Source organism: Mytilus galloprovincialis, chromosome 6 (assembly GCF_965363235.1).
Source record: "Mytilus galloprovincialis chromosome 6, xbMytGall1.hap1.1, whole genome shotgun sequence".
Taxonomy (NCBI): domain Eukaryota; kingdom Metazoa; phylum Mollusca; class Bivalvia; order Mytilida; family Mytilidae; genus Mytilus; species Mytilus galloprovincialis.
Genome location: NC_134843.1, coordinates 34,454,700 through 34,469,766, shown reverse-complemented (window position 1 = coordinate 34,469,766; position 15,067 = coordinate 34,454,700). Strand labels below are relative to the sequence as shown.

At 32.0% G+C, this 15,067-nt stretch overlaps 1 protein-coding gene across 2 annotated transcripts in view; it reads left to right on the top strand.

Annotated features, from left to right (window-relative positions):
* Nucleotides 1-549: 549 nt before the first annotated feature.
* Nucleotides 550-15,067, top strand: part of LOC143079435 (phagosome assembly factor 1-like) — a 67,398-nt gene continuing 52,880 nt past the window's right edge. Inside the window, exons 1-3 of one of the 2 annotated variants that reach the window (XM_076254773.1) lie at nt 550-712; nt 5,786-5,868; nt 7,652-7,735. In XM_076254773.1, the coding sequence (XP_076110888.1) occupies nt 565-712; nt 5,786-5,868; nt 7,652-7,735 (315 nt within the window). In that variant the 5' untranslated portion in view covers nt 550-564. Of the gene's footprint in view, nt 713-811; nt 1,023-5,785; nt 5,869-7,651; nt 7,736-15,067 lie in introns of those variants that run through there. The other variant, XM_076254774.1, reaches the window with a different exon arrangement.

Here is a 15,067-nt window from a genome sequence, read left to right as displayed (position 1 = left end):
TTAAGGAGCTCCTGAATTATTGCATAATCACTATAGAAACGGCAAACTTAAGTAATCACACAATCATTTAAAACCCCACGAAGAGACTAAGGCTCAGATTCAAAATTATTTCCTAACACGATAACACATTGTAAAAATTAAGAATATCCTCAGAGACAGAATTGTTGAGGTCCTGAAATTATTGTGAATAAAAATTTACATAAATACAAAATCCTGCAAGACATGGCAGAGTTCAGTACATTACAGATGTGTGTAGACACCTGTCTGTAGCTTTTAAAATACTGCATGTGGTCATATAAATCATGATGAATGCGCCTTTTTTCTTCTTTTTTTTGTAGTTTGGTGGCTGTTTCATTGATGTATACTCAGCACCCGTCCCTTTACTTATATTGAACTGAGACTACTATGTGTTATAGTAGTCTCAGTATTGAACTAGATCGTAAGTCATTGCATGATGAGGTGTACATTCGTAACTTAAATAATTATTGAAGATACATGATTAATCTATCCGGCCAATTGAACAGACCAAGGATTTACTCTTTGGATTGACTAATTAGATATTTAATGTTAAACTGGTTCATCACCTCGACCTGTCAACTATCAGGGTGCACTCTAATAATTGAATATCAGTCACTTGTAGAAAATAGACAGAAAAAGAAACAAGACCAAGGGATCTATGTTCCAAGTGCATATGTGTACCCATGCAAGACATGCAAGTAGTATTTACTTTACAAATCCTTGATACTTAGGTGTGATAAATTATGTTTATTTCAGGTTATTTGAATTTGGCGCTAAATTAAAGATGCATTGCGCAGGTTGAATAAACCAAAACAAAAATGGCGATATCATAATGACAACAAACCAGAATCAACAGTCTAAAAATGTCTATAGAATTTTATAACGTTTCATTATAAAACCTTTATCTTAATGCCGATAGAAACTATAACTTTAAATTACCATGCTCGATCTAGAAGTAGTCCCGGAAAGGTCACTTGGAAACGAGCAATGGGAATTTATTCTTGGTGAGTATGACGATGTCATCTTTTAACAAGTCATTATGTCAGATTTCATCTGAAACTACAAATAAAAAAAAAAAACAAAGAGATCAGTGATATCAAAATTCATAGTGCTGATATCTGTAAATAAATTATTTCTATCGTTTCGTAATTTATAATGGACATCGATTTCACACAAAAAAAAATAAATAACAACGGTGAAGGTCGAATGTCACAAAACAGCTGATCACTATTGGATAAAAATACATGTAGAAACAAGACAATAAATAACAAAAATTGGGAATCATAGACTCAAGATTTTTGCATTTCTTGATCAAGATTTTATTTAACTGTTCTACATTTAATTGCCAAACCTTTTAAGTTAATTATTGATCTTTATTTTGATAGACAAAAGACTTGAATCTGAGATTGATCGACCAAAATCTTGTCCGATCCCATTCTCATTCGTTCTCTTATTTAAACAACAACCCAATCAAAGAGTAAAAAACAGAGCTGAAGGCCACCAAAGGTTTTTGAACACAGCGAGAAAATCCAGCACTTGAAGGCTGACTTCAGATGGCCCTTTAACAAAAAAGTGTATAAGTTCAGTGAAAACGGACGTCATACTAAACTCCTAAACATATAATGAAATAAGATAAAAGGAACATACAAGACTAACAAAACAGAGGATCCTGACTGCGACCGGGTTAAACATGATGAGCATTTTTAGTCAGATCTCAACCCTCCCTCTATACATGTACATGTACCTTTTTTTTATTGTTCAAATATCAAATGTACATTTAAACAAAGGGATTGGACAAAAGGCAGTGCCTATACAAATCCTTTCCCATACAAGATGGATTGAATAACATGCATGATAGTATATAATTTTCTGATAAGTTAATAGATCATACGTTGTTGCAGTGAGTCAGGGGAGGCAATTCCCCCACTTCTTGAAGTATTTTATTGTGTATATGTATATAAATAACTATGTTTACAAAGTCAAAGCAAGACCTACTGAAGGTGGTGTCGAATTTTATACCACATTAATAAGTGTTGGTAAGGAATCAAGTAGATCATTAAGTGATTTTTTACTCAAATTCACAAACTCACTGCAACAAAGTTGTTCTATTTATATGAATAACAAGAATTGATTGGCCCTTTTTTGCAATACATAAGTAATTTAGTGTACCATCTTATTACATGACTATTAATTTCTTGATTTTTGAAAATATAATTACTAATACAAAAAATAAAATAAAATATATATAAATTTATTTGCAAAAAGATGCTAAACACAATTGGTTGTTTTTTGTGTTAAAAGTTAGGTTTGTCTTTAATTAAGACTAAAGAGTGGTACACTGTGGTTATAAGCTGATTTCTAAACAGTATAGTATCACATGAAATATTATAAAAATCTTCCAGTTTCATGAATATATTGTTGTACATATGTAAATATCTCTGTGTTTTCATCAATATTAAAGTCTGAGCAACCCTGTAGTAGGACATCAAGATTGACATTATTAAAGTTACTTATTTTTCTAAAGAGCTTATATCTCTGATAAATGTAAGATGGACAAACATAAAAGAAATGAAAATTATCTTCTACTGGATCTCCACAGGCACATATAGAGCTGTCTGACAAATGATCACAGAAAAGGTGTTGTTTTAGATCACTAGCCTCATTTCTTAATTGGCAGTGGATTATATTAACTTTACGTGAACCAGTGGAAAAGAAAACAGGACAAGGACTTATGTCCTCATTCAGTTTTCTTTTAAATCCTGTAAAGCTTAAAATATTTTTAACTTCTCCATCAAGTGAATTCCACTTTTCAAGAGTATGTGGAATAAAACTGTTCTTATAGGCTGTGGTTCGACACTGAGGAGTTTTAAATTCCCTTTTTTTCCTCAGTCCATACTGGTCATTAGTGTTTGTATACGACAAGATATCAGCAGCAATATAACTAGGAATATCTCCAGAAATAGTTTTATGAAGAAACAATAATTTGTTTTTCTGACGTCTATTCTGGAGGGAATCCCAACGTAATTCCTTATATAATTTCCATCTAGGAGTTCCCTTTCGAAACCCAGTTACAATTCTGGCAGCAGCTTGTTGTACAGACTCAATTAGATCGGATTCTTCTTGTGTGCAGTTATCCCAAATTATGTTCCCATATTCTAAAATAGGCCTTATAAATGCAATATAAAGTCTTTCCAGAGACTGTCTATCAATCTTATGTTTTAAATATCTCATAATATTAAGACGTTTACAAGCTTTTGAATAAATATCCTGTATGTGACTAGACCATTTGGCATTAGATGATAAGGTTATACCAAGATGTTTATGTTCTGAGACATTTTCTAGAGGTGCATCATTCATGCATAATGATGTGACATCAATATTACTTTTTCTCGTAAAGTACATAGATTTGGTTTTGTCTGCATTGAAGGTTACACCCCATTCTCCTGCCCATTGATCTAATGATTCTAGATCTTGCCCCAGGGATTCAGCTGCTGATCTCTCATCATGTACAACACAATATAGACAAGTATCATCTGCAAACAGTTTTATTTTGTTTGTAACCACATCTACTATGTCATTCACAAACAATAAAAACAGAAACGGGCCCAAGATGGACCCTTGAGGGACTCCTGCCTTGACAGTATTCCAGTTAGAAAAAAACCCATTTACTCCAACCCTTTGTTGTCTATCAGAAAGATAACTTTTGAACCAGTTAAGCAAATTACCCTTTATTCCATATTTTCTTAACTTATATAGAAGTCCCATGTGCCATACACGATCAAATGCCTTTGACACAACGCAAAAAATAAATCTGACATCTTTCCCTTTGTCAAGATTTTTTACAATCTCATCATATAATAAAAGTAACTGATTTATAGTAGAGTCCTTGTTTCGGAACCCTGACTGTTGGTCAGTTAATATTGCATGATCATGTATATAGTTATGTAAATACTTAAAAATAATTTTCTCCAATATTTTGCTAAAACAATTAGTAACAGAGATAGGTCTGTAGTTTGAAACATTGTCCTGATCTCCTTTACCCTTGTAGATAGCTGATACATTTGCAAGTTTCCAATCACTGGGAACTATTCCTGATTGTAAGCTTTTATTAAATATGAATGTTAAAGGTGTAACCAGTGATGGGAAAATTGCCTTAAGAAATTTTGGAGGTAGCTTGTCAGGTCCAGCTGGTTTGTTAATATTTAAAATTTGGAAATGGTCAATCACATCCTGCTCTGTTATCACTATGTCAGACAGCTCATAGGGTGCCAAAGGTGGAACATTAGGCAGTTGAGGTTCTGTGTCAAATTTTGATATTGAGCAAAAATAATCATTTATGGCTGTGGCTTTCTCAATGGGGTGAATGAGAATCTCTCCATTTACCTTAATGGGAGAATTTTGACTCTCTTTATTTTTAAATTTGCAAACACTGTTAGCTATTCTCCACCACTTCCCTGGGGGGATTGATTTATCGACTAGGGAATTATGCAAGTTAATCAGGTACTGACGTTTAGCTTCTCTTACTAGATCAATCACTTCATTTCTAAGTTCTTTAAATTTTTTCCAGTCTGAAATTAAATTTCTTGATTTAGCTTTTTTGTAAGCACGGTTACGCTTTCGCATTTTAACTTTAATACTGGTTGTGATCCAAGGTTTGTCCCTGGGTCTAACCAATACTTTTTTTTTTGGAATATATGTGTCCATGACATGATGAACTTCTTGGTTAATTAGACCATTTATCTTATTAATGTCATGTACCTTTAGAATAGACAATGTAGATTAAACAAACACACAGCAATAATTTTGTGAGGTACTAAACCTTGGTGTTTTATATTATCTTTGGTGCTAATTGTTCAACCATAGGCTAGCATAGGGCCATGAATAAAGGCTTAATTTAATTGATTTGATAAGCACAGGAAAATTAAGAGAGAACCTGGTGTAGTGGTTAGTGCATCGGAATATATAGCTACTAAATGTACTAACACAAAGGTTCCTGGTTCGATCCAGGTTTAAGGGATTGAATTTTCGAAATCTAGGCACCATTTGGTCTTGAGAAATGATGATAGTCTGTTTGAATGGGACGATAAATTGCTGACTTGTGTTAAGAGAGAGTCATGAAAAAGTCACCCTTGTAGATTTTGAAAAAAAGCTGGCAAATGCTTTACAACAATACAAGGCAGCACTTGCACCCCCAAAGTGGAAAGGGATTAATATAAGTTGCAATAATTTGTTTCCCAATCAAATATAACTAAATATGCTAAAACTAATCAGAAATATAAGAATTGCCTGTATTTAAATAGAAGATGATGTGGTATGATTGCCAATAAGACAACTCTCAACCAAAGTTCAAATGAAGTGATTGTAAGCAATGACAAGCAACAGAACAGCCTTCAACAATAAGAAAAACCCATTATCATACTGTTTGTTGGCTTTTAAAGGCATAAACTTGAAACAATTCAATTGAGTAAACTAATGACCTAATTTATAACAAAACAATTTACAAAAAACAAAAATGACAGATATGAACCAACTAGTACATTGTACCACAACCACTGTAAGATTATTCCTTACTCATATGTATGAAAGCAAACTGAATTTTCCTACTGCCATACTTGCATGTATACGTATCATTCCGAATTCCAGGCAATAATTGCTACTGTTACGGCACTGACACTATGATAGGCAAACACCAGTCATTCACCCTGGGGATGGATGTACCCTATAAATTTGTTTTAACTCTGTAGAATGGGATATTTTTGTTTTACAGGTATGCCATTCAACCAGGCTATCAGTATATTAAAAAGACAAGATAGATACATTAAAGGGGTACAAGTATGGTATAGTGATCAGGTGAGTTGGAAAATATTCTTATAATTATATACATGTTCATTGTAGAAATATGTAATGTATAGGCTATGGACTAGTGACCCTATACTGACTGGATTCATTATCATTCGTTCATTACCAATTTATGTGGAATTTGTGAGTAGAGCTAATTTAACCTGGAATTCAAATGTTCAACAAAGTACAAATTTTCTATGGGCTTGTACGCAATCTTTGGCAAAACCATGCATTCAAATATCCACCAAAGTTCCTTAATCCAAGAAAATTGGTACACTTGAAAAAAAAAAATGAAGCCTCAGTACATTTTAAAATGTTATTCAACTACACCGTGTAGTTGTAGTAGCAGCAATTCCTCTATCTAATGTGGATTCATAATATTCGTTGGATACCAATTTTCATATATCTCTTAAAACCACAAAATTAAATATCCACGAATATACATTTTTTCCTCAAACCACGAAAATTGGTACCAACGAAAATAAATGAATCCACAGTATTGAAAATATATGTATTATAGCCTAGGATTGTGTTATAAATCAGTGCTATCACTCTCAATTACCAGCAATCACATGCATAACACAAAAATAGGATTCTTTTGAATTTGGTTTATAGCTGCGTTAAAAAATAGAATGCCCTGCAGCTCATTTTGCATGGTCCATTGGTCAGTGTTAGTTTTTATGCTAAGATTTGTTTTTCTGAATATATAGGCAATGGGTCAAGTTTATTAGGTGTATTGAATAATTTGTTAAGAACACATACATGTATCCATATGACTGTCTAACTTACCTTGATCTCATTGGCATTGATCATTAATAATGTTAAGTTGATGCAGTACTTGTAGTAAAACTTTAAACCTTAAAGACTTTTATATAAGTATCAATCATGATCAGTAAAGCAAACTAGACTTTTTGGTAAGTACTCTTGTTTTCATGCAATGGTATGGTTGAAGGTAATGTTGATAAATTGATTGCATGCAGCTAGTGTAATGCAAATATTTATAGATTATCGTTGATCATCTCAACGAGATTGATTTTCTCGCTTGAGCTAGGACGGCGAAAGCGAGAAAGGCAATCGAGTTGAGATGACCAATGATAATCTGTTTATCGCTATTTTACCTATGACGACATTGTCAATTTCATGTCAATTTTGTTAGCAACGCCACGTGCCTGCTTAGTTTCTAGGGATTATTATCAATCTCAAGCAAGAAGCATGATATGAAAAATTATCACAAAAAAAAGATCAAAGGAAAAATGCACAAAAAAGCGATAAACATGTATATAGATATTATTTATTGTGATTAATTGATTTGTGTTTGTGGATCGTCCAGTTGTAAATAGTTCATGCATTTTCAGGACAAGAACACATAAAAGACAATAAATTAAATAGGTGCCCAAAGAATTTTTAGCAAAGATCTCTTTAAGGGATACATAAGAGAAAATATGACCTGCCACTGGAAAAGAGGGTTTGTTGGGTAGAGATGGAAATTGCCTGATAGTTTGTCACACACAGACCTCTAAGAGGGGACATTGCAAGATGTTCATATATATTTGAAACAGCTCTTGGTACAATTTAAAATAGAATTAATTAGTTAATAGACGAAGGTCTGTGGTTCTCTCCAGGCACTGTAGCTTCCTCCACCAATAAAAACTGACCTCCATGAAATAGCACAGTGAAAAGTGTTGAAAGTTTGGTTCAATACAAATCAATCTATCAATCAATAAGTTGCCAGAAAACAAGTTACCACACAAGTATAAGTCGAGATGTGAATCCTATTTTTGTTTTGTTATAGTATCCCCTGCAGATGGACCTAGTGTTGAACCTGTCTCAAGATGGTGTCAGACTAATTTTTGATCCTATCTCACAAAGACTTAAGGTTAGTAGTATACATATAATTTTGACCAGCAGGAACCTGCTCAGTAGTTCCCCATTTTTGTTGACAAATACATAAATGAGATGATGTACAGCAACAGACAATAATCACTGAATTACAGGCTACTGACTTCAGAAAGGCACATACAGAATGGAGATGGATTAATTCGTTTGCTTTGGAAACCCTTCCCCTAGCCTGGGACAGTTGTGTAAGAGTACAACATAAGAACTATAAAAATCAGTTGTAAAGGACTGAACTCATTAGATCAATACTAAGCAGAAATACATCTAGTCTATTTTGATACAGGGATAGACACCAATGTTTACCCAATTGTCTGTGACAACAAAAAGGTGGATTAACTCTTATTTTCAGTAACCCAGATGATGTTTTAAAAAAATAAAAATTTCTCAAAATTAAGTCTAGAAGTGTATGTTAACAAAAGTCATAGTTATAAGTTGTCTTGTTCTTATTACAAATAAACATAGAACTTTTGGTGCAAGAATTTTTAATCATTGACCCTTTCCATACATATTTCTTACTGAAAAAAAAGGAAGTAAAATCACAAAAATACTGAACTCAGAGGAAAATCTAATCAGAAAGTCCATATTCACATGGCAAAATCAAATGACAAAACACATCAAAAACGAATGGACAATAACTGTCATATTCCTGACTTGGTACAGGCATTTACAAATGTAGAAAATGGTGGATTGAACCTGGTTTTATAGCGCTAAATAATGAATGCAGTTGACAGTGTCCTTATTCTGTATTTGGAGTAGTGATAGAACAATTTTTTTTGAAAACAATCATTTTCAAGTTAGTACAAGATTTCACTTTCAATTCAAGAGCAAATGATTGACAATGATTGATGCATTTCCTGTGTTTTAATGCATGAAATATTTGCCACTGGACGTTAAGCAACCAACAATCAATCAATCCTGTGTTTTATTTGGAGATTGTAACTATTTCAAAATTAATGTTCTGATCCAAAATTTTTACTGTATCTAGGTCAAGCGCATTTTTAAAGAGGAAAAAAAAGTCTTCAAAAAAAGAGCAACCAAAGACATATATATAACAATGAAACACACTTATTTTGTCACTGATAATGACTGATTGTGAAAAAATTGTCACTAAGTAAAACTAAGTGTTATTTGACTGTAAAGCTTGTTCCACAAGTCCAGTGAGTGAGGTTTATTTACTACTGGCAGTTAAAAATTTAAACAGTTAGTTGGTGAAAATAAATCTGTTTGACTTTCAGAAATTCAAAATCAACAACAGAAAAACAAACACATACTGCTTATGACATTTTTACAATTGATATATTGGATGTGTACTGATTGATATTTAACCTGGGAAACCCTTGTTGATTAATAGTTGAAATAGGTTTTTGAAATAGCTTTTAGTAACTGAAAGATCTCTAAGATCGATAATTTGTCACATGTCTTTTGTGCTCAAATGTAGATTTGGTGATTCATGCTTTTCCAACCAATTTTTACAGTTCTTTTGTTTTACTTTTAAGGTTATTTTTGGAAATTAATTAAACACTCACAAAATAAGTTTTACCCCACAACATTCATCCAGGAGCCTATGATTCAGAAGTTGTCATTGGGTGCTGTCTGCCATATTTATTTTGTCATTTCGTTTGCAATAGATAAGCTGGTTGGTTTTCAGTTTTGAATTTTTTATCATTTTGTCATACCAGTAGATTTATAGCCTTTAGTTGTTTATATCCTTGACTTTAGGTCTCAGGTGGAAACATTGTGGTTATCTCATTGACAATCATACCACATCTCCTTATTTTCATATTGAATCATCAAAAATGTGTCTGGCTATAATATTACACTGACTAGAAAAGGTCAGTGCAAAACAAATATTGGTATTACTGGCATTCTGACCACTAGAGGGCATAAAGCAATATTATACATGGATGTTTTGAGGAATGGTGAAGTAGGCTCTGAGGTGGGTCTCATTGGGGTCTAAGCATGACTAAGGAGTGACTATATTTTTTGTATGCGTAACACATGAAGGTCAAATTATTGTGCCATGAAAACTGGAAATGATGTCTAGCGGGACACGAGAAATTACAAAAAAAAAGTAGAATTCAAATGCTTACGTACATAGTGTAAGGGGGATACAGGAATCTGACAAAACAGTAAGTAGGATCCGGGATCAGAACACCCCCCCCCCCCTTTCCCCCAATGAGACCCGCTCTGAGGAGACTTTAGTTTCCACTTGTTGGCCTTAATACTACAGCATAGATCAATGACTATGGTTATTTTTTAGGAGCCATATTCTCAGATGAAGACAAAACTGAACTATGGTTCTTGTTTTAAAGGAGCCATATTCTCAGCTGAAGACAAAACTGGACTAATATATGGTTCTTCTTTTTAGGAGCCATATTCTCAGCTGATGACAAAACCTTTTCTTTTGTCTGTCAACTCTTTCCTTATTCATTTTGATGTCATAAATTGCTAATCAGGTACAATACTCTTGATAATAATTATGAAATATAGACAACAATGCTACTTCTCGCATTTTATATTTTATAAAAGATGCATCTAACACATTGCATTTGTTTAAAATTCTAAAAAAAAGTGTTATGTCAGACTTTTTAGTCATGTAAATTACTGCATGTATTGTTTTAAAAAACGTCTTTCTTAGAAATATTTGTTAGTTGTTGTTACTGCAAAGTAATAACTGTAATTTATTGAATTTTGTTTTGTAAAGGATACAAGAATTTATGTACATTTTACATGTATTTTTCTTGTTCAAATATAATTTACGGGTAGTCTCTGGGTTGCTTTGATAAGTTATCATGTACTTTATCCTGAAATAATAAGTGTAAAGTATGTATCATAAATAAATGAATCTTCATGTGGCAGGTCACATGATATTGAAAGAAATAGAGATTTTTAAGTTCAAAGAAAAAATCTAGTGTACAGCACCGTCTGAACCATGTACACCATGAAATAAGACTAGATATGACACAAAGCCTCATAAATTATCATTCAGAAAATTCCAAACTTTGTTTCCTTAGTGTCAAGAACTAACTTTTCTACTTGGCGCCCTTTTTTTTACCCCCCCCCCCCCTCCTCACATGCTGGGTTGCAAAGCATGGGAAATCCTGTATGTCCTTGCCTTACACTAAGACGTATGTTTATAGAAATCTTGCAAGAATTGTAGACCTTTGAGCGTGTACAAGATTTGGCTGACAAATGCCCAGTATTTGTGACTCCAGGCTTACAAGTCTTTGCCTTCACTTTTCAATGCTGGTAAGGCAGCAAATATCATTTTAAATCTGATATATATATGAACTAGCCTGTTATCAAACTCATGTACGACCTTGACACTCAAGGATTCTTTTAAACAAACTTCTAGATACTCCTGAATAGTCATAGTATTTTCTTATTTGGATTGCTTTTGGAAGATAAGTTTAGTATGCCAATTATGGATTGTTACAGTTTTTGTACAGGTTGATAATTACTATATATATTTCTCTGTCCCTCTAAGGATGCTACTATTTTGCAACTTTATTATACAAGATAGAACATAGATGGAATTTATTTTTGCTTTCTCTCAATTGTTAATGATGTGCAGTTCAGGGAAATTTATTTTGTGTAAAATGTAATTGACATTTTGTTTCAAATTAACATCAATGTAAATGTAATGATGCATTTCATTATCTTGTCATCTGATGATTAAAATTTGTATTTCTTAACAAAATACAATTTTTTTCTTTATAAAGATTCTTTTGTTCTTGTTAATTATGCAATTATTGCTTGATATTTATTGACAAAAAAAAGATATGTTTAAAAATTCCCTACTTTGCTTGTTGCAAGCAGTCTGAAAGTAAAATTGAGAATAAAATGGGCCACTAAACAAAATGTGTACTAGTTCAGTGAAAATGGACATCACACGAAACTCCAAAACATGAATGAAGTAAAATTATAAAACATGCAAGACTAACAAAGGCCAGAGGCTCCTGACTTTGGACTGGATCTGACTGGCAGTTAATAGACAATTTTTGTTCTAATAGCCCTTGTTTTCTTGTTGAAAGAAGCCATATAATACCATTCATCTATAAATTCATATCCATAATCAGCATTAGCCTTAGAACTTAATTCCATCCTTTTGATTGTCATTTATGGTAACATGAATTATATATGTTTTCACATTTAAACACTATACTCTTTAGAACTTTATTTCATCTTTTGATTGTCATGTATGGTAACATGTATTATATATGTTTTCACATTTAAACACCATAAGCCACAGCTGACCATCAATTAGAAAGAAGTTTTACGGTATTAAAGGGGAAGTATTAACAGTTATTCCATAGAGAGGCGAAAACCTCATCAAGACTTAAATGACCACCTTAAAACATATAATTATGTTTTTGTTACTTGCGCCATAAATCTGGAAGAAATAGACGCTGATCAATCATGTTAAACACATTATCTAAGATTGACCACAGTTGGTGTAATAATGCAGAAGGCAGTTGGTCAGTCCAGCTGTTTTTGTGGCCAAATCTTTACAAAAATGTGGTAGTGTTTGGGTTCATTATTTGACCATAATTGTTAAAGTGTCCTGTACCCATTGTGCTAGTTTTTAACAATGCAACTTTAATGTCTATGATCATTATCATAATTTAGGAAAGATGAAGAGTCCTGCAATGTTTGATTGTTTTATTGACATATATCTGTGACACTTACTTTAAAGAAAGTTTCTTTTTATCAATTTTTTTTAAATTTTATTTAATTTTAAGAATTATGACAGCATAAGAATATAGTTTAACTGTACAGTGATACTTGGCACACCTCATCTTAGATTCTTAATCTGCAGTGGTGTGCCATAAACCTAGCATTGGAAAAAAAAGAATTGGAATTTTATTTGAAAATAAATTCTTGGAATGAATGTTAGTGTTATGCAATGAATAGAATAACATGGATTTGTCACAATTGTTCAAACCACTGTAGCGTTTTAAGAAATAAAATGTAAAAATAGGTCTTTGAATCATTGTCTGGTGACAATAACTTGCCTTACTCCTCCTTAATGCAAGCTAACCTTACTTGACCTCATTTCTGCTTTATTATTGAGTATGCACAGTTAGTACAATTAACAAAAGTTATTAAAAAAATTAATGCATGTCTTTGGTAAAGTAAATAAACTATTATTTGACTTTTTATTCAATATGTTATTAGATCTTTGTTTCTGTCATTAAGATACATATCCTAGCTTGTGAGGTGATAGGTACAGTTTGACAGTAATTATGAGTAAGACATTGTATGCTTAATTTTAACAAACTAAAACAAGGACCTTTTGATCTGTTTTTAATTTAACACAGTGATCCTTTATATAATATATTCATAAAACAGAATATATTAAATGTCAGACATGGTTTTACATGTATAACTACAGATTCTGTTGTAATCCTTATGTTTAAAATTAACAGTATTGAAAAACACAAAAGATTGGGGAAATTTAAAAGGACAAATATGATCAAAATATTTAAATCTTCCTACTTCCTTCAGCAAAACTAATCAGCAATATAATATTTACAGAATGCTGAAACAACTGCAATTTTTATGTGACTCTTTTAGTAGTAGCTTGCATTGAAACATTGAAACATTGAAACATTTTATTTCACTAAAGGCCTCACATGAGGCATGATAGTACAACAATATAACAAACATATTTACAAATGCATGAATAAATGGGAAGGTAAATATCATTTGTAAATTGACATTACAATTTTACAGAACTTGGCTAAGCCAATAAGAACAAATTTATCTTTGCTATTCATTAAATTAGAGAAGCTCATAGTATTTTTAATTTTACAAATATCTGCAGGCAAAAATTTCAGCCTTTCAGCATTAAAGAAAGTACAATCATATATATAATGAAATTCATCTCCTAACACATTGCTGTTACATAAATCACATATTCTTTCTGATCTATCAATGCTATAAAATCTACCACATTCAATAGGTAACCTATGACTACTGCATCTATATTTACACAAATTAATTCTAAGATCAAAAGGCAATGTAGTTAAATAATCTTCAAAACCAAACTCAGACTTATACATTCTATAATTTAAACATTTTGAGGTATTAAATATCTGAGCCTTCCATTCATTTACAAACAAATTGTGGTAATAGTGTTTCACATTTTTAGACAACTGACAATTTGTATCTATATATTGATTATTCCAGGCATTAATAAAACCACATTCAGATATAATATCTTTTACACAATTCAACCACTTAGAGTGGTAAACATTACCAGAATCAAGTTTATATAGCATTTCATACAATGTTCGAGAAATTTTCTCTTTTTTGCCAGTAACAATACGTTTCCAAAAACCAACCATTCTTGCTTTAATATTAACAGACATTGGTACTCTACCTAGTTCACCATATACAATGCAATTAGGTGTACATTTTTTAACTTTCATTATATATTTACAAAATTCTAAGTGCAGTGATTCAATAACATCATTTTTCTCATACCCCCAAACTTCTGCACCGTACATTAATATAGGGGCAACCATAGCATCAAAAAGTTGTAATAATACATCAATAGGTAAATACAATTTTCTTGCCTTACGTAATACATAAAACATTGCTTTTCTGGCTTGTTGAACCAGTCTAGATTTATTAACATGAAAAGTACCTTTTCTAGAAAATACAATACCTAAATATTGAAATTCATCAATAACAGATAAACGGTCATAATTATATGTAAAATGAACATTATCAGCCTGTCAGCTTTTAGAAAATATAACAACATTGGTTTTTTCAGTATTAACTTTGAGATTCCATGTTTCACAATATAAATACATTGCATTCAATGCTGATTGTAACTCAACTGCAGATTCTGCAAAAATGACTGTGTCATCCGCATATAACAACAGATACAATTTAAAATACACTTCAATATCATCATTGTCAAACAATAAATGAGACATATTACAAACATCATTCAGACCACTATAAGCATGTGACATAAACTCAGTCAAATCATTAAGAAAAATAGAAAATAATAGGGGCGAAAGGTTTTCACCCTGCCTCACACCAATATTAGATGCAAAAAAATCTGAACAATTAGATCCTTAAATGACAATTTAACTTTTTGTTCAGGAGTTATGGTCCTTGAAAGATTGAAAAAAATCATGTTTTCCTGTGTGTTTGTGCTTTATTTAACTCATGAAACATTCAACCGAAGCTTTTAAAATTTTTATATTTTGTTACTGATGACAAAAAGGAGATCAATTTAAATATTGACTATTTTCACTTTCACCGTTCAAGAGTTGTGGTTCTTGAAAGATGGTGT